Source organism: Uranotaenia lowii, chromosome 1 (genome assembly GCF_029784155.1).
Source record: "Uranotaenia lowii strain MFRU-FL chromosome 1, ASM2978415v1, whole genome shotgun sequence".
Taxonomy (NCBI): Eukaryota; Metazoa; Arthropoda; class Insecta; order Diptera; family Culicidae; genus Uranotaenia; species Uranotaenia lowii.
This window is the reverse complement of record NC_073691.1, coordinates 7,765,730-7,790,524: the sequence shown is the minus strand read 5'-3', so window position 1 is coordinate 7,790,524 and position 24,795 is coordinate 7,765,730. Positions and strand designations below refer to the sequence as shown.

The following is a 24,795-nucleotide window of genomic DNA, read 5'->3' as shown; positions in this document are numbered from 1 at the left end:
GACCGGTTCGTTTAAAATATGTCAAAATTGAACAAAAATGGTTAAAGAAAAAAGATCGAGAAAAAAAATATGGAAATAATGAAATGAAAAAATAACTAAAACGCCAGAATAAAAAAAAGAGTTGGAAAAATGAAAAACTTGATTTTTTTTATTCTAATAAATACTATATTCAAGGGTCACTTCCTCAAATAAGTTGTATGTGCTTAGAACATCATTGAGAATAAAATGAAGATTGTTTTAAAAATAATAATATCTGAAACAAATCACGATTTTTTTTAAGGTTATAGTTATCATTGGAGCTTCTAAAATGATACAATTGACAGAAATAAAAATCACAAAAACTGATAAATCCAGAAAATTTATAGAAATGGCAAAAATTGACAGAAATGCCAAAATAACTCAAAAGTGAATATAATTGTAAAAAAAATACAAGAATACAGAAATTACACTAAAAAGAATGATAAAATACAAATGAATAAGTTACCAAAATGTTGAACTGATGAAAACATTTACAATAGTCTAAGACTGGTCAGAATCGGGCTAAAAAATCAATCGTTTATCAATCGTGGAGATTTAGGTGGCTCTAGGATTTGAAATGGGTTGAATCTGAAACTGAAATCTGAATCTGAATCTGAAATCTGAAATCTGAATCTGAAATCTGAAATCTGAATCTGAAATCTGAAATCTGAATCTGAAATCTGAATCTGAAATCTGAATCTGAAATCTGAATCTGAAATCTGAATCTGAAATCTGAAATCTGAATCTGAAATCTGAATCTGAAATCTGAATCTGAAATCTGAATCTGAAATCTGAATCTGAAATCTGAATCTGAAATCTGAATCTGAAATCTGAATCTGAAATCTGAATCTGAAATCTGAATCTGAAATCTGAATCTGAAATCTGAATCTGAAATCTGAATCTGAAATCTGAATCTGAAATCTGAATCTGAAATCTGAATCTGAAATCTGAATCTGAAATCTGAATCTGAAATCTGAATCTGAAATCTGAATCTGAAATCTGAATCTGAAATCTGAATCTGAAATCTGAATCTGAAATCTGAATCTGAAATCTGAATCTGAAATCTGAATCTGAAATCTGAATCTGAAATCTGAATCTGAAATCTGAATCTGAAATCTGAATCTGAAATCTGAATCTGAAATCTGAATCTGAAATCTGAATCTGAAATCTGAATCTGAAATCTGAATCTGAAATCTGAATCTGAAATCTGAATCTGAAATCTGAATCTGAAATCTGAATCTGAAATCTGAATCTGAAATCTGAATCTGAAATCTGAATCTGAAATCTGAATCTGAAATCTGAATCTGAAATCTGAATCTGAAATCTGAATTTGAAATCTGAATCTGAAATCTGAATCTGAAATCTGAATCCGAAATCTGAATCTGAAATCTGAATCTGAAATCTGAATCTGAAATCTGAATCTGAAATCTGAATCTGAAATCTGAATCTGAAATCTGAATCTGAAATCTGAATCTGAAATCTGAATCTGAAATCTGAATCTGAAATCTGAATCTGAAATCTGAATCTGAAATCTGAATCTGAAATCTGAATCTGAAATCTGAATCTGAAATCTGAATCTGAAATCTGAATCTGAAATCTGAATCTGAAATCTGAATCTGAAATCTGAATCTGAAATCTGAATCTGAAATCTGAATCTGAAATCTGAATTTGAAATCTGAATCTGAAATCTGAATCTGAAATCTGAATCTGAAATCTGAATCTGAAATCTGAATCTGAAATCTGAATCTGAAATCTGAATCTGAAATCTGAATCTGAAATCTGAATCTGAAATCTGAATCTGAAATCTGAATCTGAAATCTGAATCTGAAATCTGAATCTGAAATCTGAATCTGAAATCTGAATCTGAAATCTGAATCTGAAATCTGAATCTGAAATCTGAATCTGAAATCTGAATCTGAAATCTGAATCTGAAATCTGAATCTGAAATCTGAATCTGAAATCTGAATCTGAAATCTGAATCTGAAATCTGAATCTGAAATCTGAATCTGAAATCTGAATCTGAAATCTGAATTTGAAATCTGAATCTGAAATCTGAATCTGAAATCTGAATCTGAAATCTGAATCTGAAATCTGAATCTGAAATCTGAATCTGAAATCTGAATCTGAAATCTGAATCTGAAATCTGAATCTGAAATCTGAATCTGAAATCTGAATCTGAAATCTGAATCTGAAATCTGAATCTGAAATCTGAATCTGAAATCTGAATCTGAAATCTGAATCTGAAATCTGAATCTGAAATCTGAATCTGAAATCTGAATCTGAAATCTGAATCTGAAATCTGAATCTGAAATCTGAATCTGAAATCTGAATCTGAAATCTGAATCTGAAATCTGAATCTGAAATCTGAATCTGAAATCTGAATCTGAAATCTGAATCTGAAATCTGAATCTGAAATCTGAATCTGAAATCTGAATCTGAAATCTGAATCTGAAATCTGAATCTGAAATCTGAATCTGAAATCTGAATCTGAAATCTGAATCTGAAATCTGAATCTGAAATCTGAATCTGAAATCTGAATCTGAAATCTGAATCTGAAATCTGAATCTGAAATCTGAATCTGAAATCTGAATCTGAAATCTGAATCTGAAATCTGAAATCTGAATCTGAATCTGAAATCTGAATCTGAAATCTGAATCTGAAATCTGAATCTGAAATCTGAATCTGAAATCTGAATCTGAAATCTGAATCTGAAATCTGAATCTGAAATCTGAATCTGAAATCTGAATCTGAAATCTGAATCTGAAAACTGAATCTGAAAACTGAATCTGAAAACTGAATCTGAAATCTGAATCTGAAATCTGAAATCTGAAATCTGAAATCTGAAATCTGAAATCTGAATCTGAAATCTGAATTTGAAATCTGAATCTGAAATCTGAATCTGAAATCTGAATCTGAAATATGAAATCTGAATCTGAAATATGAAATCTGAATCTGAAATCTGAATCTGAATCTGAAATCTGAATCTGAAATCTGAATCTGAAATCTAAAATCTGAATCTGAAATGTGAAATCTGAATCTGAAATCTGAATCCGAAATCTGAATCTGAAATCTGAATCTGAAATCTTATTAAATAAGATTAGTCACCGTGATTTATGTTTTGAAATTAATTTTTACGGCCTTATCGGTGAATGTTATGTTCTCATAGTGAGAACATTTCAAGAATTGAAAATTATAGATGGATAGAAGAAGATTAGAAGAAAATTATAGGTGTTGAAAATGAGCGGGTAGAAATTTTTTTAAGAAGCATTTTCACCACATACTTAACTTTTGTTCAATCACGGATCAACTATTTTGAAATGTTAGAATCGGACAGGGTTGAGTCTAACACAACACAATAGTTGATCATACGCATATTTGAGTTCTGACTCATGTGACGTTATTTTTAGAAACCTACTGTTTAACAAAACACACTCAATTACCTTTTTTTATAAAGTCAGCCAGTCTTCATATTATAAAACAGCTTAAACACCAATCAGACCGCAATACAAATAATCAAATTTTTAGGTACTAGCTTCAAAAAAAAAAAAAAAGAAATAACCACGAATGGAAAAAAAAATCCAGGATTTCAATGAAAAATATTTAACTACAAGAGCTAGGGCAAAATTGTATGAAATATACAATGACGTCTACCCAAACAGAATTAAAATGAATGGTTTCAATGTAGGTATCAAATATGTCCCGTCATTTATGTGAGATATGTCGAAAAAATGATTCGAGTTCATATAGAATTAAATTATGTTAATATTCTCATCTTATATGGAATTGGATATCGAAGATAATACCAGTAATACGATGTCGATTAAAAATAATGTTAGATTTACCAGAAATATCAGAAGCAATGAATTATACCATCAAGAATACCAAAAATATTGGTTTATACATGTTTCAGAAACACATTAGAGAGTTTCGATGGAACCACAGGAATTTATGCAAGTTATACTTCAACACCTATATTCAACATGTTGAATAGGATTGAAGTGGAAGCAGAATGAGTTTGACGCTTTTTTTATTTAGTTTTACGGGGAGTAGGCGTGGACTCGGTTCGAACGCACGTGTATTTTTTCACGGATTTCACAAATTTCGGAAAAATCATATTTTTTAAGTGAAAATGAAAATTAGTGAATGAAAAACAGTGTTTCGAATAATCGGGAAAAGCTAGTTATAATTGTACTTGTCAACACGACTTAGAAAAGGTGTTCTTTAGTGTTAAGTTGTGTTGTTGACTCCTCAGGAATCAGGGTTCCGGAAAATTTGTCTCTAATTTGCATGTTTTAATGCAAAAACATTTGCGAACGGTTCCGGAAATGATGCATGGGTACTAGAGTGCCCCAAATGACCCGACTTTTGAAAAAGATATGCGCTGCAGGCTTAAATTGATCCTAGGCCTAGTACAAGATCCCATGCCAAATTTGGGCCAGATCGGATCACGGGAAGGGGTCGCTCAACGAGCCTGAAGTTTGTATGGGATTTTGAGACATTTTGTTCGGGAGAAATATGAAAAAGCAGTTTTTTATCAATAACTTTGATTTCCGTCGACCGATTTCTTGCAAAAATGGGTTTTCATAAAGCCTAAGTTATGAAAAATATTTCATCCGAAGACCGCATTTCGATAAGAGTTAAGATAAAAAAGTTATTAGGCCTCAAAAATGGGCTAACTTTTTTTACGGTGGTATTCATCACTGCTAATGAGGCTTCGATATGTTCGACCGCCCCGACTCATTAACAGTGATGAATACCATCCTTTAAAAAGTTAGCCCATTTTTGAGGCCTAATAACTTTTTTATCCTAACTCTTATCGAAATGCGGTCTTCGGGTGAAATATTTTTCATAATTTAGGCTTTAAGAAAAACCATTTTTGAATGAAATCGGCCGACGGGAACCAAAGTTATGGTTGAAAAACTGCTTTTTCATGTTTCTCCCGAACAAAATGTCTCAAAATCTCATACAAACTTCAGGCTCGTTGAGCGACCCCTTCCCGTGATCCGATCTGGCCCAAATTTGGCATGAGATCTTATTCTAGGACTAGGATCAATTTGAGCTTGCAGCGCATAACATATCACAGGTTTTGAAATTCCCATACAAATTTGGGGCAGTCTAATGGGTACTATAGTAATGTGAAACAAATATTTCTCCTAATTATCCTAATTAAAATCCGAAAGGGGTAGTTCCGGCCTCTGGGAATGCCGCTGTGATTATAGATTCCTGGAATCTTTTCAGAATTCTTTTTTTGTTTCGAACAGTTGGAAGGGAGTAAGATGAATCAAACCTATCCAAATCCAGTGGCAATGGACTCCTTGGTAGTGCTGCAATTATTGTTGATGAGTTAAGCATGAACAATATTTGAATGAGCGATCGAGACTTACCATACCGACACGGGTTAAAAGACCTATCACAGGGTGGCCAGCGAGTTTCCATTTTCAAATTCCCGGTTTTTTCCGGTTTTCCCGAATGAGATTTTATGGATTCCCTCGTTTGAAAATGCGCAAATAAATATGTCCAAAAGATTTTTTGATCAAAACTGAAGATATGTTTTTGCAAGTTGAATATAAAAGTGTGAGAGGACTTAATTTTTTTTAGTTTAATCTTGAAACTCAAAGGTATTTAGATTTATTTTCTTACCGTATTACGGTGATCGTAATACGGTAAGAAAATAAATCTAGTTGTCCGAACCTCAACCGAAAATTGTTACCTTCTTTTCAATCTTTCAAACCATCTTCGCTTTTTATAAGAGAAACTGCTATATTTAATTATTTGCATGGATACATCATAGTTTTGATATGGTGCCATATAATACTTTTAAAATTTCAAGTTTAATTCTAAATTTTTCTATTGAAATCTACTGACTGATATTCTGATATTTACCTTCTAAAATTCTAAAAACAGATTCAGATTAACCTTATTCATGATAAGCAATCTGATATTTTATTTCGGTTCTCATATTGAATACTGAATCATGTTTTTATTTATACCTTTAACATTTATATTAGAATGCGCTGAGTTCTAGATTATCTGTCCTATCTCAAAAATGCATGTTTTTATTCGGTTTTGTAATAATGCAAACAGGAAACACACAAAAAAAATTTCTCTTGTTACATGATCTGCCTTCTGTGCGTTTATCAATTCATTGAATAAAATGGTGGCATCTTTTTTTCCGACATTTTTCCCGCATAGGACAATAAGAACAAAATATAATCGAAACCAAATAAAATGAGTTCTTCGAGGTTATGTCGTCACACAGAAATTTGATTTTGATTTTTGAACTTACGTTTTGATAGTTTTTGACAATTTTCAGTGTTTTTTTTAGTACATAAAACACAAACAAAATATTTGATTTTTTTTTAATTTAAATGTTTTATCAATTAAATGAAAATTTGAAGTATTGTTATGATTACTTTTGAATTTTGAGGTAGATGGAAACGTATGGTACTGTTGTCCACGTTTCTTCCTCCCTGTGTTCCAGTTGTCTCTGCGTCCAATACTGCACAGTGGGCCCGGCCAAGTTAAGATGGGTAGTAAATGTACTTTTACTACCCACCGGGATGCTGACAAGATCTGGCTGTGTATGTATCATAAGCATAAGCATAAGCATAGATTACTTTTGAATTTTGAGGTACCTGCAAACAGCTGAAAAAAAGGAAAATCACTTAAAAAAATTCTCATTGTTCAATCTATTTTAAAACTACCATTGATCATAAGATTTTTAAGGAAATTTGTCGACCGGGGTAAGACTTCATGGATGAATAACTGAATTCATATCTCTCTTATAACGTTCTATAAAAATTCAAATTTTTTCATCAAATTAATCTGATATTTAAGTCGGACTCTTCAAAATAACTCCCCAGTTCAAATGTGTTTGTTAGATTTATGCTAATTTCTCCAAATTTCGTTTCAGCATAACGTATTTTTCTGAAAAAAATAAGCTCCTGATGCAGACTCGAACTTCGTCAATTCCGGACTAGTGTATAATAATTCAAGTTAAAATTTTAGTTTTCGAGATGTTGGTTCCATAGAAAACTGTCTGTTTTCAACATATTAATTCACATCACAATTCACATTTTAAAACTCCTTTCACTTATTTCTTCATTCAAATTTTTAAGTTTTATTTTTTCCAGATATTCGCAAGGAAAGTGCACAATGATAAAAATCTTTAATTAATTAACGCTATAAAAGTTAACTACCAAAACTTAACGTATTAAAACTTCACAGTTGTTCAGTGTTTATTTAATTTAAAAACTTTTTTATATTCACTGCAGAGCACAATACGCGTGAGCTAAGAAATAAACTAAGTTTGTGGTCGAAAAATCTCAATATTTCAAATATTCCTAAATTTTTCCGGCATTTTACTCATTAATATGTATAAAATCCCGACATTTTCCTACTTCTCCCAAATGGTTAACAACCCTGGAATAAACGACTATAGATTTCAAAGTTTCTGAGAGAAAGTTCCGTCATGATAAATTGAATGTATTTGAGAATTTAATAAGATTCCATAATCCATATATCCATAATCCATAAATAATTTTCCCGGTTTTGATTTGAAATTCCCGGTTTTTTCCCGGTTTTCCCGGTCTCATTTTAAATTCCCGGTTTTTTCCCGGTTTTCCCGGTTCGCTGGACACCCTGCTATCAGCTACTTACCTCTGGTGGGCTTAACTACATAAATTCATACATACATATTGTAATTTAGTTTTAAGATGCACGAGAAATAAAGTTTGAAGTTGGAGAAAAAAAATCTGAAATCTACGCTTAAAATCCAAAGCTGAGCGTATTTGAGTTCTAGTTTCCTTACAACATTCCGGTTACTATTCAATTTGCGTTGAAACATATTGTAGCAAACTTGTAACAAGCAATCAGCGTTAGTTTATATGAAATGTTTTTAATCCAATTTCTACCAACCAGATGATAGATGCGAATCGGCGATTGTTGCTGCCTTTCCAGAGGTTATGTTCCGGTAAACGATATAATACTATTATTTAAATTAGGCGCGTTTCGAATTATCTCTCCAATTGTAAGTAGCCCCAGCAGCATGATTATCGTTTTCACATGCGCGCATGTTTTGTTTTTTTGTTTTTTTTCGCAAAGACAGACAGACAGAAATCCACAAGATAGCAGACGAGGGGGCAATTGTACCTCTTCTACTTAGTTAGTTGGGAGGCCTACCCACAACTTGGCCAACTCTCACGCTTGTTTCGCCACCACAATATCATTTGCATGCGAGACGAAAAACGTTTGTTTCTTTCAAATCAAAATGGAAACCATTAATGTTGAGTGTGCACCGTTTTGCGTTTCTTATCAGCAGCAAAAATGAGGAAAAAGTGAATTAAAACCGATGTCAGCAAAACGTTTTTCTTCAGCCAGGGCTCTTATCTGTTGCCATGTCAACCACCACGACAACTTTCGTGGAACCGCTTTGTTTTGCTTTGTTGATCAAAATTCTATTGTTAGGTGGCGGGGTCTTTCTTTCGTCAGATATCACATGTGCCGGAGCAGATCGCACATGATAAATTGAAATTTTGGTGCGCTTCGTGCGGCGACAGCAGCGCGTGAGAAAATGTGTCTATCACATTTTCTCCCTTTTGGGACAGTCTAATTTAGCAGAATTGTGATGTCTTTTGGAGGCAAAAGAGAAATTCTTTCAAACAAACAGTTCCCTCCTAGCCTGGCGTAATCGCAGCAATCTACGTCAGACAGGGGTGTTGAACGCTGCTCTACCCTGTAATTACGGGGATAAGCACAAGGCGTGTGCTCTGGGGGACCGATCCTAGTAATCGTCGTAAGTTTCGGGTTCCTCGCTCTTTCTCTCGTCGAGATCTTCTGCTGTCAAATTATTTACCGCGGCAAGCTAACCATGGAAGCTATGGGGAAACGTCGCTTGGTGCAGTTGTAGGTGCCTCATCCATGTGGGATGGATGAAGTTTGTCACACATCCGAGAAGAGAGGGAAAATATAAAAACGGGCATGTGTCGACCTAAAAACAAGGCGTACTAGATGGTCACGCCCATACGTATTATCTCGGATGGGAGGCTAAAACAATGGCAGCGTACCTCCTAGCTAAAGAGAGTCACTGCGACGCAGATGAGGTGGTTTTGTTTTTGTTTTCGCTTTTTTTTTTACAACCGAATCAGACCAATCACTGATGATGGGAATGTGGAATGAAAACGAAGTTTGACTTCTGCTGACCGCTCGACTCGCTGGATGCTGGGCTGGGAGATTTCCCTGTTGCAGCGGCCGTTTTTCAAGTGTAACTAATCGTAGGTTGTTAGGGTCGCAAACACACATTATGGCTACTGATGATCGGGGAAACTGTCAGTACCTTTGACAAATGTTGCATTTGGTCATATGTACTGCAAGCCTAATTAAACGGTAATATAATAGCGGTGCATTTTGCAGTAGGTCAAGTGTCGTTGGCCTCGGTTAACAGGAAATTGAGCTACCGCCAGCCAACCCAAGTGAACTTTCTATTTCCTAGCTCAGACCATCCGGTTGGTTCTCTATTTACATCAGATCAAAAATTTAAGATCTTTGATCTTTTTGTTAAACATGACTTTTCGAAAATATAGTACGTCTGTTTCTAAAAATTGAAGAAGTTCGTCACTTTGCCAAACAGAAATGGAATTGCGGGTTCCAGTCTTTGTATGGAGCCATCTCACTGTGCACTGTGTCATGATACCAGTTCCAAATCAACATATCAAATTTTTTAAAGTTTAATTACATATTACATATTACAGAAATCGATGCGAACCATTCAAAAGGGCGAAACTGCCAAATGTAAACAAATCGAGTTAACGGTCATTCCGGATGTACACGGTTGCACTTTTTCTAATAAACGCGGTTTCATCTTAAAATCACTTGAAGCTTTCAAAAAATCGATAAAATTCAATTGGGCGAAACTTCATGTTGATTCATTCAGTCTTCCGAAAATCACTCGGAAGAAACGCTCATGATAGGTTTCTAGTTGGAAACATTCAAAGCCGATTGCTGCTGCATGTTGTTCCCTAGAGAATCGGCAGAGCGACAATGCGAAGTCAATGTAAACAAGATTCAAAAGCGAGAGCGGACTCGCATCTAAGTCGATCTCTCAAGCTCACTACCTGGTGTATCAGAAGTGATTGAGACACTGACTGATACAAGATCCAATTCGAAAATCCACTCACTCACTCACTCAAACTCAATCAATGCGGCCTTGCATCGGTTCATACTGCCTGCACGCTAACTTTTGGCTACCCCTTAACGAATACTTTTGACCCGTTATTCGATAAGACTGGGAGAACTCCTTTTTACGGATAAAGTCGCTTAACCCTTTAAGGGGTACTCAGCCTGATAACGCTTGTAGCGGATGAAAATTACCCCTTATTTCAAACGGTTGCAGCGGGTGATAATTACCCCTTATTTAAAACGCTTGCATTCGTTGGAGCAGTTGCTTCTGGCAAAAAATGAAACATGCATGGAATAAAAATTCGAAACAAAGTAAAACAATTTCATATATATCACACGGTTTATTCAAACATGCACTAAATGACCACAATCACAAGTCATAAACCGTTCGAAATTTCCTTCGACTTCGACTTTCCTTGTTTTGGCATCTGGGGCGTGATGCGAGCTAGAAAAAAATGAAACTTCTATTTAATTGTAAATTCTTTAATAATGTGAGAGAAAACTTACACGGCAAGAATCAGGGAATCGCATCATATTCATGCCTTCTTTTGAAGTTTTTCCATGGAGTCCTACATCTTCTGGCTCCAAGACGATCTGTAGCGACAGTAATCGATATTTAATTTAAATTTATCTTAACTATAATTGAAATGTGAAGTGAAATACTTACCACAATCTTTCTCATCATTGCCTTATTTACTGGACAAATAACGCTTTGAATTTGATAACGTATGAAACGACCCCTTTTGAAGGGAGTCGAGCTTTTTGAAATAAGGGGTAATATTAATCCGATAAAATGACCCTTTTTTTGACAGATCGTGGAGGTTCTCAATAACGGGTCAATATTACGCCTTTAAGGGGTAGCCAAAAGTTAGCGTGTGCGTACTTTCTGGCAAAGCGGCAGAAACATATGTTCATACGTACTGCCTGCGTGTTTGAATGACTATTTTAATCCTCCACAACAACAGCAACAACAAAGCAAGATGTATCAGGCAGACAGCATTCGATCATCGATCAGTAAACGAGTGAGTGAGTGAGTGATTGAGCAAGAAAAGTTATTGACTAACTGAACTGCTCTAACTGAAAGGATTCTTTCTGCAGGTATGCATCAAATTTGTTGTATACCGAACGCCAATATGCGGTTTTTAGACCTCGTTTTTTCAAATAATCCCGAAAACCTGAACTTTTTTGTGTCACCTGTTTCGATTATTCCTACGGATCGTCATCATAAATCATACACTATATGCCTTGAAATCGTCGATCATGTGTGTGATCAGGAAGAACCTGTTGGAGAGTTTGATTTCGATTTCAATAAATGCGATTACGGTCTTGTTACTGCTGCGCTCAATTCGATAGATTGGAATACTCTTGAAGCTGCCAACAATGTGGATTCCGCTCTGAATGTTTTCTATGAAAAACTCTACTCGGTTTTGAGACAAAACATTCCCTTGAAACGCCCGAAGAGTTTCAAACCAATAAAGCACGAGTGGTGGAACTCCGATCTAAGACGGCTACGAAATCAGCTACGAAAGGCACGTAAAAGTTTTAACAAGAATCGTTCTGAAAATCGCAGATGCCATTTGCGATCCCTAGAGAATGAATTCAAAAACCTGAACGATCTGCTCTTCCGCCAACACATTTCTCAGCTTCAACAAAACCTCAAACGTGATCCATCGTCATTCTGGAAATACTTTAATCGAAGAAAACGGAACGCATCTATTCCTGCAGACATGAGGTTTAATGGAGTCATTGCCTCTAACTCAACTGAATCGGCTAATATGTTCGCTGATTTCTTCCAAAGTGTATATTGTCCAGCTAGTACCGACTCTGACAGCAACTACATCGCCTCTATTCAATCGTATGATATCAACTTACCTTTACCGTGTTTCACTGAGCAGGATATCTACGAACAATTGTCTTCGCTTGACCCAACTAAAGGTTCTGGTCCAGATCGCATACCCACCGCTTTTTTGAAACTTTGCGCAGCACCTTTAGCTGCCCCGATTTGTAGTATAATAAACCAGTCACTATCGGAAAGATCTTTTCCCAGAGCATGGAAAGTTGCGTCCATCTCACCGATTCACAAATCAGGAAATATTAACTGCGTAGATAATTACCGACCTATATCAATTTTGATCTCAATATCTAAGATTTTTGAAGTCCTAATGCATGAACGAATATATGCCGCTGCAAAACCTTTTATATCTGAGGCTCAACATGGTTTTATGAAGCGAAGATCAACCGTAACCAATCTGATGTGCTATGTAAGCTCTTTGAGTAACAGCATGGAGAAAGGTTTTCAAGTGGACTCTGTTTATATAGACTTTGCAAAAGCGTTTGACCGTGTCCCGCACAAAATACTTGTAGCTAAGCTGGATCAGCTAGGTTTTCCTGAATGGGCGCTTGAATGGATTGAATCATATCTCACGGACCGTCGTGCCTTCACGAAAATTAAAAACTCGCGCTCGGAAACGTTTGCCATCCCATCTGGAGTTCCTCAGGGGAGTCACCTTGGACCGCTTCTCTTCATAATCTTTGTGAACGACCTGTGCGCAACTTTTCAATCCGACACTCTATTGTATGCCGACGATCTGAAGATTTTTAGAAAGATTCACAGCACTGTAGACTGTCTCGCCCTGCAAGCGGACATCGCTACATTAGAGAGCTGGTGTCAGATGAACGGAATGCAAGCAAATGCGAAAAAGTGCAAGATCATTAATTTTACCCGATCAAGAAATGTTATAAATTTTGACTACCAGCTATCCGGCCTCTGTTTGGAAAATACAAAATCTATTCTTGATCTAGGGATTAAAATCGACAACAGGCTCACTTTCGCCGAGCACATAGCGTTAACCGTGGCAAAGGGCTTTGCAGCACTTGGATTTCTTCGCCGAAATACAAGGGATTTTGACGACATATATGCACTGAAAGCCATCTACTGCTCGTCCGTTCGTAGTATCATGGAGTATGCTGTCCAGGTGTGGGCTCCCTCTCAGAGCACTCAATGCTTCCGCCTCGAACGAGTTCAACGTAGCTTCGTAAGATACGCTCTCCGGCGTCTTCCCTGGAATGACCCGCTCCGACTCCCGCCTTATGAGCAAAGGTGTGCTCTGATAGGCCTAACTACACTAGAAAAGCGTCGTATTGAACTGCAGCAAGCCTTCATTTTTGATACCTTAACCCACCGTGTTGACTCCGCATACATACTGCAACGTGTCAATATATACGTTTCCACGAGGACACTTCGGCGACGTCAGTTCCTATGGATACCCTATCACCGTACTGTATATGGCCGGAACCATCCAATTGATAAATGTTGTGAAAGTTTTAACTCAGTGAGTCATTTGTTTGATTTTAATATGTGTAAACGTAGGTTTAAATTAGTTTTAAGCAGAGTTTCTTAGGCTTAAGCAACTAGTCTGTACGGTTAGACAACCAAAGACGTTTAAAAAAAAAAAAAAGAAACTGAAAATCAGGTAGCTCCTCACTCAGTTGAGAATTCCAACTGGAGAAGAAACGTCTCTCTTTCAAATTTTATTTCTTTGATTCTCGGAGCAGCGCTGTCGAACACAATCTTTGCCCCACTGGGAGATAAACCAACCGACAATTTAGGTTTTGCTTTCGCTGTTGAAAACGTTTCAGTGTCTCTCATGAGAATTGAGTGATATTCGGAACACTGGATTCATTTTCGTTAGAACGTTCGTTAGTTTTTTGGTATATTAACACACCCGTAGCTGTACTCGCCCTGGGCGTTACTGGAATCGAAAACAAAAAAGGGCGAAACTCGAAAATCTCTGAAACCTAGTGAAAAAAGTGAAAGTTCTCGTTAACCAACGAACAATAAGTGAATATAATGCACATTTTTCGATACATTAAAAAACGAACACACACATATAGGATCTCAGTGAAACTTCATGTTTCTTTGAAGAGATCTGAATTCTACTTATGACTAAAGCGTACCTCTCTCAAGGATATAATGGCTAGCATTTTACTAATGCTAACACCACCAACCCACAGAAAGAGTACTATGTATGCCGTGACCGAGACTCGATCTCATGACCTCTGGCTTAGAAAACGATAGCGTTCAAATCCTCTAGACCACAGTCGGCGGCTAAAGCGGCATTGTGAAAGTTTAAATCTCACAGGAGTGCATGATTCTGAAAACTTGTTTAACACGTTCGTCGCCATCCGTCCGTCACCCACTTAAAATATGTCCAACTTTGAAAAGCCAAAACATCAACAGGAAATTTAATTTCGGCTTCAAATTCTGGCTACAGAACAGTGGAGATGAAGGCTTCAATCCGAGATAAATTTGAATAAAAAAATATATCTCTTAGTTTGTGTATTATCTTTTCAAATATAAACAGATTTTGCGTCACTGACTCTTGGCGACGAACGTGTTAGATTAACGTAGTAGCCACAGAAAAGGAGGGAGACATAATAGAAAGCAATACTACAGTTTAAAAAAACAGCAATTACCTAAGAACTGTATCGAAAAGTCATTAGCAACTTTTAAAACTAGTTTACTCACAAATGGGTGAACTTTTCTCTGTGTGCATGCAAGCAAGGTTTGTTTACTTTACGTGCTTGAAAAGTGTTGTGCAATCAATTTGTTCGGATTAGTTTTTCCATCTTCGCTTTGGTTCGTGTTGATCTTGAAACTATGTAGAAAGAAAATTCTGCACATTTTGTGCACTGAAAAGGATGTCACCTACACCCAAATCGCAAAACGGTTCCTAGTACACCACACAAGCGTGAAAAATATCATCGACAAATATGGAAACGAGTCGTCCTTGACGGATATGCCAAGATCCGGTAGAAAACCTGGTTCCAGTCAGCCCCAGTTGAATGCCAAAGTAGTCACTCATATCAAACGTAACCGATCGGTATCAACGCGTGATCTGGCTAAAAAGTTCAAAACCAGTGTTCCCGTAAGGGCCACAAGACAGAAACTGTTCCGCAAATTTGAACTGATATTTTATTATAATCGTTAAATTTCTCCTGAAATTGATACATATTCGTTGTTATAATCTTGTGCATGTGGATTATAATTGATGTTACAGTAGTGATTCAGTTTTAATGTTTAATAGTGACTTACGTTTAGTGTTTCTTTCTGTATTTGTCGTCTATCCGGTATTTAGTCCTATACGGTACCAACGGTACGATCGATAGCAGCTCTAGCTGTTTTCTGTCGTGTCCTGGTTAATCGTAATCTTGTTAACCACGGTTCCTTCACTTGTCGTGTCACTAACCTTTTGGTATTTTAGTTCACGTCTCTTAGCGTTTTAAATTTATTGAAGTACAGTAGAAGTTTTCAAATAAGGAGCTATCTAAATAAATCAGCACAGAAATTCTGAATTCGCTTCTTACTCCAATGATGACTTGCTAAATTTAGTTGAGTAAACGATTGACAGATCTACCTACTTATTGTTCACTTCTCTTTGCCTATGCTGTCCTACACTTCTTACATTTCTAGTAACCAGTGGAGCCGTCTTCTAGTGGGGGCTGATTGGAATAGGAGGCGTGGTCGCGCATTGCGTAACACTCCCCCCCGGTACGCATGATGTAGAATCATGCTTACGATCAGATACGCCGACGTCCAGAACTGCCAACTTCACTGCTGGTCGCTCGTAGATGTTTGATGCGGTCTTCACCAAGGCGCTTCGAACTTGTCCATCACGATTGTTGACCTTAACAACACGTCCCTTGGGCCACATGTTCCGTGGGAGGTCGGGGTCCACAATAACCACAACATCATCAACTTCGATTGGTTTCACCGGGTAGTGCCACTTCGTTCGACGGTTGATTGAAGGCAGGTATTCTTGTACCCACCTTTTCCAAAATTGGTTTGCGTATGTTTGTGACGTTTTCCAAGTATTTCTCAAGATATTAGGGTTGTCTTCGAAAGGAACTAACGGTTTAGATCCGCTCGAGGATCCAAGTAGAAAGTGGTTCGGGGTTATGGCTTCACTGTCTGCATTGTCAATTGGTACATACGTGAGGGGGCGCGAGTTGATTATAAACTCAATTTCCAAAAGAGTATTGTGGAGCACTTCGTCAGTAGGGTTCCTAGGGATTTTCATATTTCTTAAAACCTTCTTGACAGATTGAACTAACCTTTCCCAACTTCCTCCCATGTGAGGACTACTCGGTGGTAAAAAGGTCCATTTGGTGTTAGCTGTTGTGAACTCTTCCATCATCTTATTCTCGTCCAAGCAGCGTACAGCTTCCGTGATTTCACGATTGGAGCCTACGAAGTTCGTTCCACGATCGCTGAATAATTCCAGTGGTGTTCCTCGTCTAGCCATAAAATTTCGTAAGGCGAGAATACAAGAGCTGGTGTTGAGAGAGTGTGCGATTTCAATGTGAACAGCGCGGATGACTAAGCACGTTATAAGTACGCCCCATCTTTTTTCAACACGCCTGCCAACGACGACGCTCATGGGACCAAAATAATCTACACCGGCGTATGTGAACGGCCGTGCGAATGCTGCAAGCCTACTTGAAGGTAGTGATGCCATAGCAGGAGGATGCGGACGAGCCCTAGCATTTTTACACATCTGACAGTCTCGACGAATTTTATCGCAAACTCTCCTAAGTTGCGATATCTGATACTTTTGCCGTAACTCGTTTACAACTGTTTCAAAATTACAATGATGGAAAACTTCATGAGTGGATTGTACGATTAATTTTGTTACGGGATGCTCTTTCGGTAGAATTATGGGATTTGCAGTGGATGGTTCGATGAATTCACACGCTTCTATTCTGCCACGCATGCGCAGGACTCCAACTTCGTCCAAAAATGGTGAAAGTTTGTAGAGAGGGCTCGTTTTCTGTAACTTACCACTTGTCGAATTAACTTTAGAAAGCGTCCAGACTTCATTGCGGTACACATGTTGCTGCACTTCTCGGTATATGAAGTTCTCCGCCGTACGAAGCTCGTCTTGTTTTAGAGCTCCTGTAGTTGGTTGTTGTTTTAAGAATTTGTATTGGAAGTATCGACAAAATCTTACAACGTATGCCGCAGTACGTTTAAGTTTCAACCACTTAGTAAATCTACTAAAATCAATAAGTGGTTCTCTTATGCTGTGCAAGTTTACTGATCGCTGCATCTCGTTCTCTGTCGTTCCTAGGTCGAAGTTTTGGGTTGGCCACATCTCTTTTTGTTGCCAAATAAATTGAGGTCCGTTGAACCATCGACTACGAGACGAAAAGTCGGGAAGTTTTTGCCATTTTGTGCCTTCATCTGCAACATTGTGTTGCGTGGGCACCCAGTTCCATTCAGATAGATTTGTGTCTTCTAAAATCTCGCCGACTCTAGCTCCTACAAATTTTGTGTACCTCCGATGATCTGAACGTAGCCAACAAAGTACATCTCTCGAATCTGACCAGAAAAATCTCTGGTTTATACGTATTCTGTGACACTCTCCAATATCTTTAGCCAGTCTCACTCCGATTACAGCTGCTTGGAGCTCTAGACGGGGTATCGAGACGTATCGCAATGGGGCAACACGAGTTTTTGACGTTATAAGGGCGCACTCGATGTTTTCTTTCTCCTGATACCGGAAGTATGCAACGGCTGCATAGCCGTTCTCGCTCGCATCTACAAAAACGTGCAATTGAACTTCGCAGGATTCACGATCTGTCACGGCTCTTCGATAACAACGGGGAATAGATATGGTTTCCACTCTTCGCAAAACACTGAGCCAGTGCCGCCATTTAGTTAAATGTTGCTCCTCTATGTGCTCATCCCAATCGATGCCGGAGCGCCATATTTCCTGAAGAAGTACCTTCAAGTACATTAGAAAGTTTGAGAGCAATCCAATTGGGTCATAGATCTGCATAAGGGTTCGCAATACTTCGCGCTTTGTGGGGGTTGCTGTTCCATGTAATAATTCATATTCACAACGCCGTGGTACTTTGAAGGTAAAACAATCATCAGAGGTGTTCCACCACATTCCTAGTATCCTCTCCGTATTTAACTCGTTGCTCACGTTGAGGTCTTTCTGGAATTCCTTACTTTCCCCCATAGCCTTCATCACCTTCTCGGAATTGGACAGCCACCCACAAATTTCGAATCCACCTTGTGAATTTATTATTCTAGCCTCCTTGGCAATTTTTACTGCCTCTTCTTCGCTCTCGACACTGAACAGCATGTCGTCTACATACGTATCGCGAATTATAGCATTTACAGCTTCTGGATGTTGCGAAGAAAAACGTTCGGCATTTAAGTTTTTCACATATTGTGCACAGCTCGGCGAGCATGTTGCACCAAAGGTCATTACTCGCATCACGTACGCCGCAGGTGGTTCTTCAACCTGTCCACTATTCCACAAAAATCGTTGACAATGTTGGTCCTCCTGGTTCACGAGGACTTGGTGGAACATCTCCCGTATATCACCTGAGACTGCGACCCGGTGTTCACGAAAACGTTGCAGTACGTGTGGTAAGGATACGATTTGGTCCGGTCCTTTGAGCAAAAATGAATTAAGCGATAAGTCTCCAACTTTTGCTGCTGCATCCCAAACTATACGCAGCTTTCCAGGCTTGTTTGGGTTAAGAACTGGAAAAATAGGGAGATACCATACTCGACCTGGATAGTTGCGTTCTTCTTCTACTGAAAGCTTGCGTATATAGCCTTTAGTTTCATAATCGGTGAGTTTCTGCCGCAAATCCTTTGCCATCTGAGGTTCTCGAAGCATGCGTTTCACCAGACATTGATGCCTTTTTAGTGCCATTCTTTTGCTGTTTGGTAAGAATACGTTGTCATAGCGCCACAGAAGTCCAGTTTCATACCTGCCATCTTTAAAGACTGTTTTTGACCTAATTATGTCAAGAGCTCGTGAATCATCTTTAGATATGAGCTGGTTTTTCGTCGGTTGAATTCCCAAGCTATCAAAGGAAAAGTAGTCTTTTATAGCTAAATTCAGCGCTTCACATTGGCAAATATGATAGTTGAAAGCTTTCCTATTGCTCAATAATGAAATATCGTTTGTTAAAGAACAAGGACCATAAATCACCCAGCCCAAACGTGTTAGTACTGCAGTTGGTTGACTTTCAGAACCTTCTCTGGAGTCCAGAGGATATTCTAATCTGATGTTATCCATTCCTAACAAGATTCTAGGTTGTACATTGGTGTACGGTTCAATCGAGACATCGGATAAATAACTGAAGCTTTTTACCAGTTTGGATGTGCACAAGGATTGGGGTGGTAAATCTAAACTGCGGACTGTATGCACCTTGGATAGACAGAAGCGCTTACTTGTTCCAGAGCTTCCCGAAATGTATACTGAGCACTTGATGGAGTCCGACTCATACCTACCCTGACCAGCAGTCCAATTTATGCAGAGCGGATAGTGTTCTCCTTCCAGCTTCAACTCGTTCCACAGACTGTGTTCCATGAGCGTACATGTGGATCCTCCATCTATGAAGGCGTAGGTGTCAATTGATTTCCCATTCCCATGGACGGTAACTCGTACGTATTTCAAAAGAACATTTCCCGTTGTATTTTGGTGAGTGTTGCAGAAGGCGTCCTTTTGTTGTGCTCCACCAGACTGCTTATGCTTTTTATCGTTGTGTAACATACAGTGATGCAGATATTTACATCCGTTTTTGCTACATGGCACCTTGCGTTCACAGTTTTTAAAATGCTTGGTAAGACACTTCCTGCAGATGTTCTTCTCATGGATTAACGACCAACGTGACTGTACTGACATGTTTTGAAACTGTGTACAGCTCTCAAGTCCACTACATGTACCGAAGCATGCGAGACAGGCTCCTTCCTTGTCCTCCTCGGCCGGTGTGGTGTGTAGGTGTAAAAATGCTCCTTCCTTGTCCTCCTCGGCCGGTGTGGTGTGTAGGTGTAAAAAGGCTCCTTCTTTCTTTGGCTTGCCAGACTGTTTCGACCAGGCCTCTGGTCTTGTAACTAGACTGCATGCCTCTGCTATTCTACCAATCCAAACACTAACTTCAAGAAGGGAATTATCACCCGTTTCTAGACGATGCAATGCCCATTGCATTTTCAACCCTGGTGGTAGTGCATCCACTAATTCCTGTACCAGTGGGGCGTTATACAGCCGTTCCTCTAATTCACATGCTTGAATGGTGGCGCATAAGTTTTGAACTGCTATTCCGAAGTCGATAATTGTTTCCATGCGGTCATCTCTCGGCTTCGGTAATAGTCTCACACGTTTAATCATTGTTTCAATGATTGATTCCGGATTACCAAACAACGTTCTCAGTCGCCCAATGATAACTGGAACGTTATCGGGATGTAGAAGAAGACTTTTCACTGCGTTCAAAGCACGGTCGCACAAAGACTTCTCCAAGCGATCCAGGAGTTCGTTATTGCCAAATGCGCACATCCTGGACGTTCTTTCGAATGCTGCTATGAATCGTGGCCAATCTTCAGGATCTCCTCCGAATTTCGGCAGATCTTTTACCGTGTGTCTTGCTGCTAACTGATTGTTCGATAATGATTCGTCATAGGTGTGGAGGTGAGGAGGTTGATGCGAAGCTATCCTCGACTTACGTTGTGTTGAAGTAAGGTCGCCAGAACGTCCAGAAGCACCGAACTTGTGCTGAACGTCTACATATTTGGGAAGGGGAGTCTCATTCATCGGCTTCGGATTTCTAGAGTTGCTACCTATATCCATTTCATTCAACCATTCATCGATTTTTTGCAAACTTGCACTTGTCTCGGACTCACTATCACTGGACCTCAGCATCTCCTGCTCAAACGCTAAACGCTCCTCTAATTGCTTTTTCTCCAGCGCCTGTCGTTCTTCCATTGCTTTGAGCTGCATGTCCTTGAGCTTCGTCGACTTGTTGGAATCTTTCAAGAATGACTTCGTAGTACTTTTCGGGGCTCGAATGTGCTGAGCGGTAGAGTTAGCTATGGGTTCTTGAGTAAACTTGGTTATATGCTGCTCGCTGCTTGTACCCTGAATCATCATATCTACTGGAGGAATTCGTCGTTGTGTATGTATTGGAGTTGTTTCTAACGGTGTACCATGCAGCTGCGTATGCGGCCACTGCAGTTGAAGCTTCTCAAACTTTCCCGGCTTTGGTCGCTGCATCTCGGATTGCCGCTGTCCAGGTTGTTCAGACTGCTTCTGTTGAGGTAGACTTTTTTGCCACTGCTTCTGCTGCTTCCGAAACTCTTCACGTTCTCCCATCAATACTTCTCGTTCCTTCTCCAACTCTTTCCGCAGGCATTTATTACAGCTCCAATCTCGATTCTCGATACTGTCATCTTCATCAACGCACTCATAGTGAAACCAAGTATCGCAAACGTCGCATTGTACCATTCGACTTGTATCAACGCGGCGACATATGCCACAACTTGCCCCCTCAGAACCGTTCTTGTCTCCCGTAGGACAATCTACAGAGCCTTTTCCGCTACCTTTGGACATACCGAAATAAACGAGAAATTTAATTTGTTCCCGTAAGGGCCACAAGACAGAAACTGTTCCGCAAATTTGAACTGATATTTTATTATAATCGTTAAATTTCTCCTGAAATTGATACATATTCGTTGTTATAATCTTGTGCATGTGGATTATAATTGATGTTACAGTAGTGATTCAGTTTTAATGTTTAATAGTGACTTACGTTTAGTGTTTCTTTCTGTATTTGTCGTCTATCCGGTATTTAGTCCTATACGGTACCAACGGTACGATCGATAGCAGCTCTAGCTGTTTTCTGTCGTGTCCTGGTTAATCGTAATCTTGTTAACCACGGTTCCTTCACTTGTCGTGTCACTAACCTTTTGGTATTTTAGTTCACGTCTCTTAGCGTTTTAAATTTATTGAAGTACAGTAGAAGTTTTCAAATAAGGAGCTATCTAAATAAATCAGCACAGAAATTCTGAATTCGCTTCTTACTCCAATGATGACTTGCTAAATTTAGTTGAGTAAACGATTGACAGATCTACCTACTTATTGTTCACTTCTCTTTGCCTATGCTGTCCTACACTTCTTACATTTCTAGTAACCAGTGGAGCCGTCTTCTAGTGGGGGCTGATTGGAATAGGAGGCGTGGTCGCGCATTGCGTAACAACCAGCATTGGGGTGATTCAGAGAATCAAAGCCAGGAACTCTTTGAAGACGTACAAAAAGCAGAAAGTACCTTAGAAATCAGTAGAGCAAAAACAAGGGCACGGAAACTTCACGAGACCTACGTCAAACAGGATTCAGGAATGCTCCCCGGGCCACAATTCTACACGAAATTGGCGGACAAGGAGGTGGATGATGCCGACTGCACGATTGCGATGGAAAAATTTGGGCAGAAGGTTCTAGTATGGCAAGCTATTTATACCTGTGGTCTGCAGTCAAGTTTTTTTTTTCACAAAAGGTACAGTAAGTGCTCAAGAATTTTAGGAAGGAGGGGATAGTTTTACAAAGCATGGAAGAATTCGAGAAAAATTGGAAGGCAGCATCCAAGAAATACACTAAAGCTACTATGAAGGCATTTCATCCAAACATCCAAACGATTAAAGGCTGGAAGGATAGATGAAACAGTTTCTCGTTTCACATCACCTTTTCCCTCGAAAGACAAACCCCCGGCCAAACACCATTTTTTTTTCACCAGAAAGCCAGCACTGTTCATTTTTTTAGATTGGGCGTGTTATAATAAATATGACAATTCACCCTCGTTTACCATCTGATTCGGGTATTTAGTACACTAGTTAAGCTGTCAGATTGGCAAGACGAAGGTAAAAGTTATTGTGAGCTCGACTCTCGCTACCCGACGTAAATTTTTTTAAATTTTGTTGTTTCTTGTTTCGCTTGAATGTAGTGGTCGAGCTGTGGGAGCTCGAGTCTATACGTCAGCAGTGCTTTTCCAATCACATCATCTTTGGTATAATTCATGTTTCCGCGCATTTTTGAAGTAGAGTTAGTGCCGAGCGGCATTCAAATTTTGCAACCTTTTCTTTGAATGTAGTGATGATCCTGATCATCTTCCGGCCATACACAAATTTCAAGAGAAATCTGAAAGCTTCGATTAGATTTATTATTTTATTTGATTGTGTAGGTTTTCCGTCTCACGACATAACCTGATGAACAATATTCTTGAAATTCACTCGGTCCATGGCAACTGTTCTCCAATTCCTCGGACATAACACATTCGCTAGATCACGCTCCACTAGACTAACCACCTCGCTCGTTGTGCCCTGGCTCGTCTCTTTCCTACCGGATTTCCAGCGAACACCTGAATTCTCGCAACATGTCCTGCCAGCCTTCATTACTTTCTGGATACTGGGATCCTTCGCCTCTACAATCCGTTCTCCGTTCGCTGCCAAAGATGGTTTTTAAAACTCGTTGCTCGAATATAGCGAGTGTGCGCAGGTCCTCTTCGAGAAATATCCATGTCTCGAGCCCGTAGAGAACAACCGGTATAATAAGCCGAAGTCTTCTCGACGGCAGTTGCTTGTGAAGTTGTTATTACTGGCTTCGGTTAGAGATGGAGCCAAAAAGTTGAATAATTACGTAAATATAGTACGACAAGGGGACCTTGAACCTTGGTCGCAACTGTAAAAAGGGGAATCTGCTTCAAGGAAGTGTATACAGAAATATCTACTTGCTCTATGGAAGCAACACGAGGGTCTTTGGATCTTTTCGGGCTGATAAAGATGTTATAGAGTGGCCACTTTGTAACCAAGAACAGATACTTCCGAAAAGCACAGGAAGCCAAATTTGAAGAATAAATAAATAAAAGTGATTTTCGTACACGGAGAAAAAAACCACAGTTGTTCTAATTATTTCAGCTGGTTATATCAGTCATCCAAGCGTAGTTGACTATAAATATAATAGACTCAACTACAAACTGCTGATTGACCTTACACAATCAACTATGAATATAATAGAATCAACTGTAATGGTATAATTGATTCAATTGTTAATATGATTGATACAACTACATTTGTATGATTGATTTTAGGCATTCAACTATAGATATGATAGATTCAACTATACATTCTTGATTGACGTCTCACGTTTAACTATAAATTCGATAGATTCAATTGTAGTGGTATAATTGATCCAACTGTAAATATGATAGATTCAACTACAAATGTATGATTGATTCTAGGTATTGAACTATAAATATAGTTAATTAAACTATATTGATATGATTGGTTGTGTGATACTTGAATACTATAGTGTTCATCAGCAAAAACAAAAAAAAAATTGTTAGTGGGAGGAGCTGACAACGCTGTTTGAGTAAAGTTGGATGATTTTTCGTGGTGAAGAAATTTCGAAGATTTGATCCGAAAAAGTATAGTTAAACGTTTGGTTTTGATTGAAGTTTAGTGTTAAATCATATTTCATCCGAAAAAGATAAAATACCTCTAAAAATTGAGGTAAAAAGTGATTTTTATTCTCAAAATGTTCGAGCGCCATGGCCTGGTACTACGCCCTCCGACTTTGATTGCCGTTCTGCAGATGGGCCATTGGAAGGAGCTCTCCAACAGTGATCCAGATTTACAGATAAGTCGTTTTGATCTATTTTGCATAGGTATTATCAAAATTCATGAAAAAATTTACCATATTAATTTCATTTTTTATAAATGTCCAAGCTGGAAAATATTTTGACAGACTGCAT

General features: G+C 38.5%; 2 protein-coding genes across 2 annotated transcripts in view; both read right to left on the bottom strand.

Moving 5' to 3' along the window:
- Window positions 1-24,795, bottom strand: part of LOC129747699 (ectopic P granules protein 5 homolog) — a 176,372-nt gene that overhangs the window by 23,371 nt on the left and 128,206 nt on the right. The window lies entirely within an intron of this gene.
- LOC129747663 (uncharacterized) lies at window positions 15,687-21,500 on the bottom strand. The gene has a single exon (XM_055741970.1). The coding sequence runs from the start codon at window positions 21,498-21,500 to the stop codon at window positions 15,687-15,689; it is 5,814 nt and encodes a 1,937-aa protein (XP_055597945.1).

Coding starts and splice junctions, on each gene's coding strand:
- LOC129747663 (XM_055741970.1), bottom strand. CDS start 21,500: ATGGTACAATGCGACGTTTGCGATACTTGGTTTCACTATGAGTGCGTT.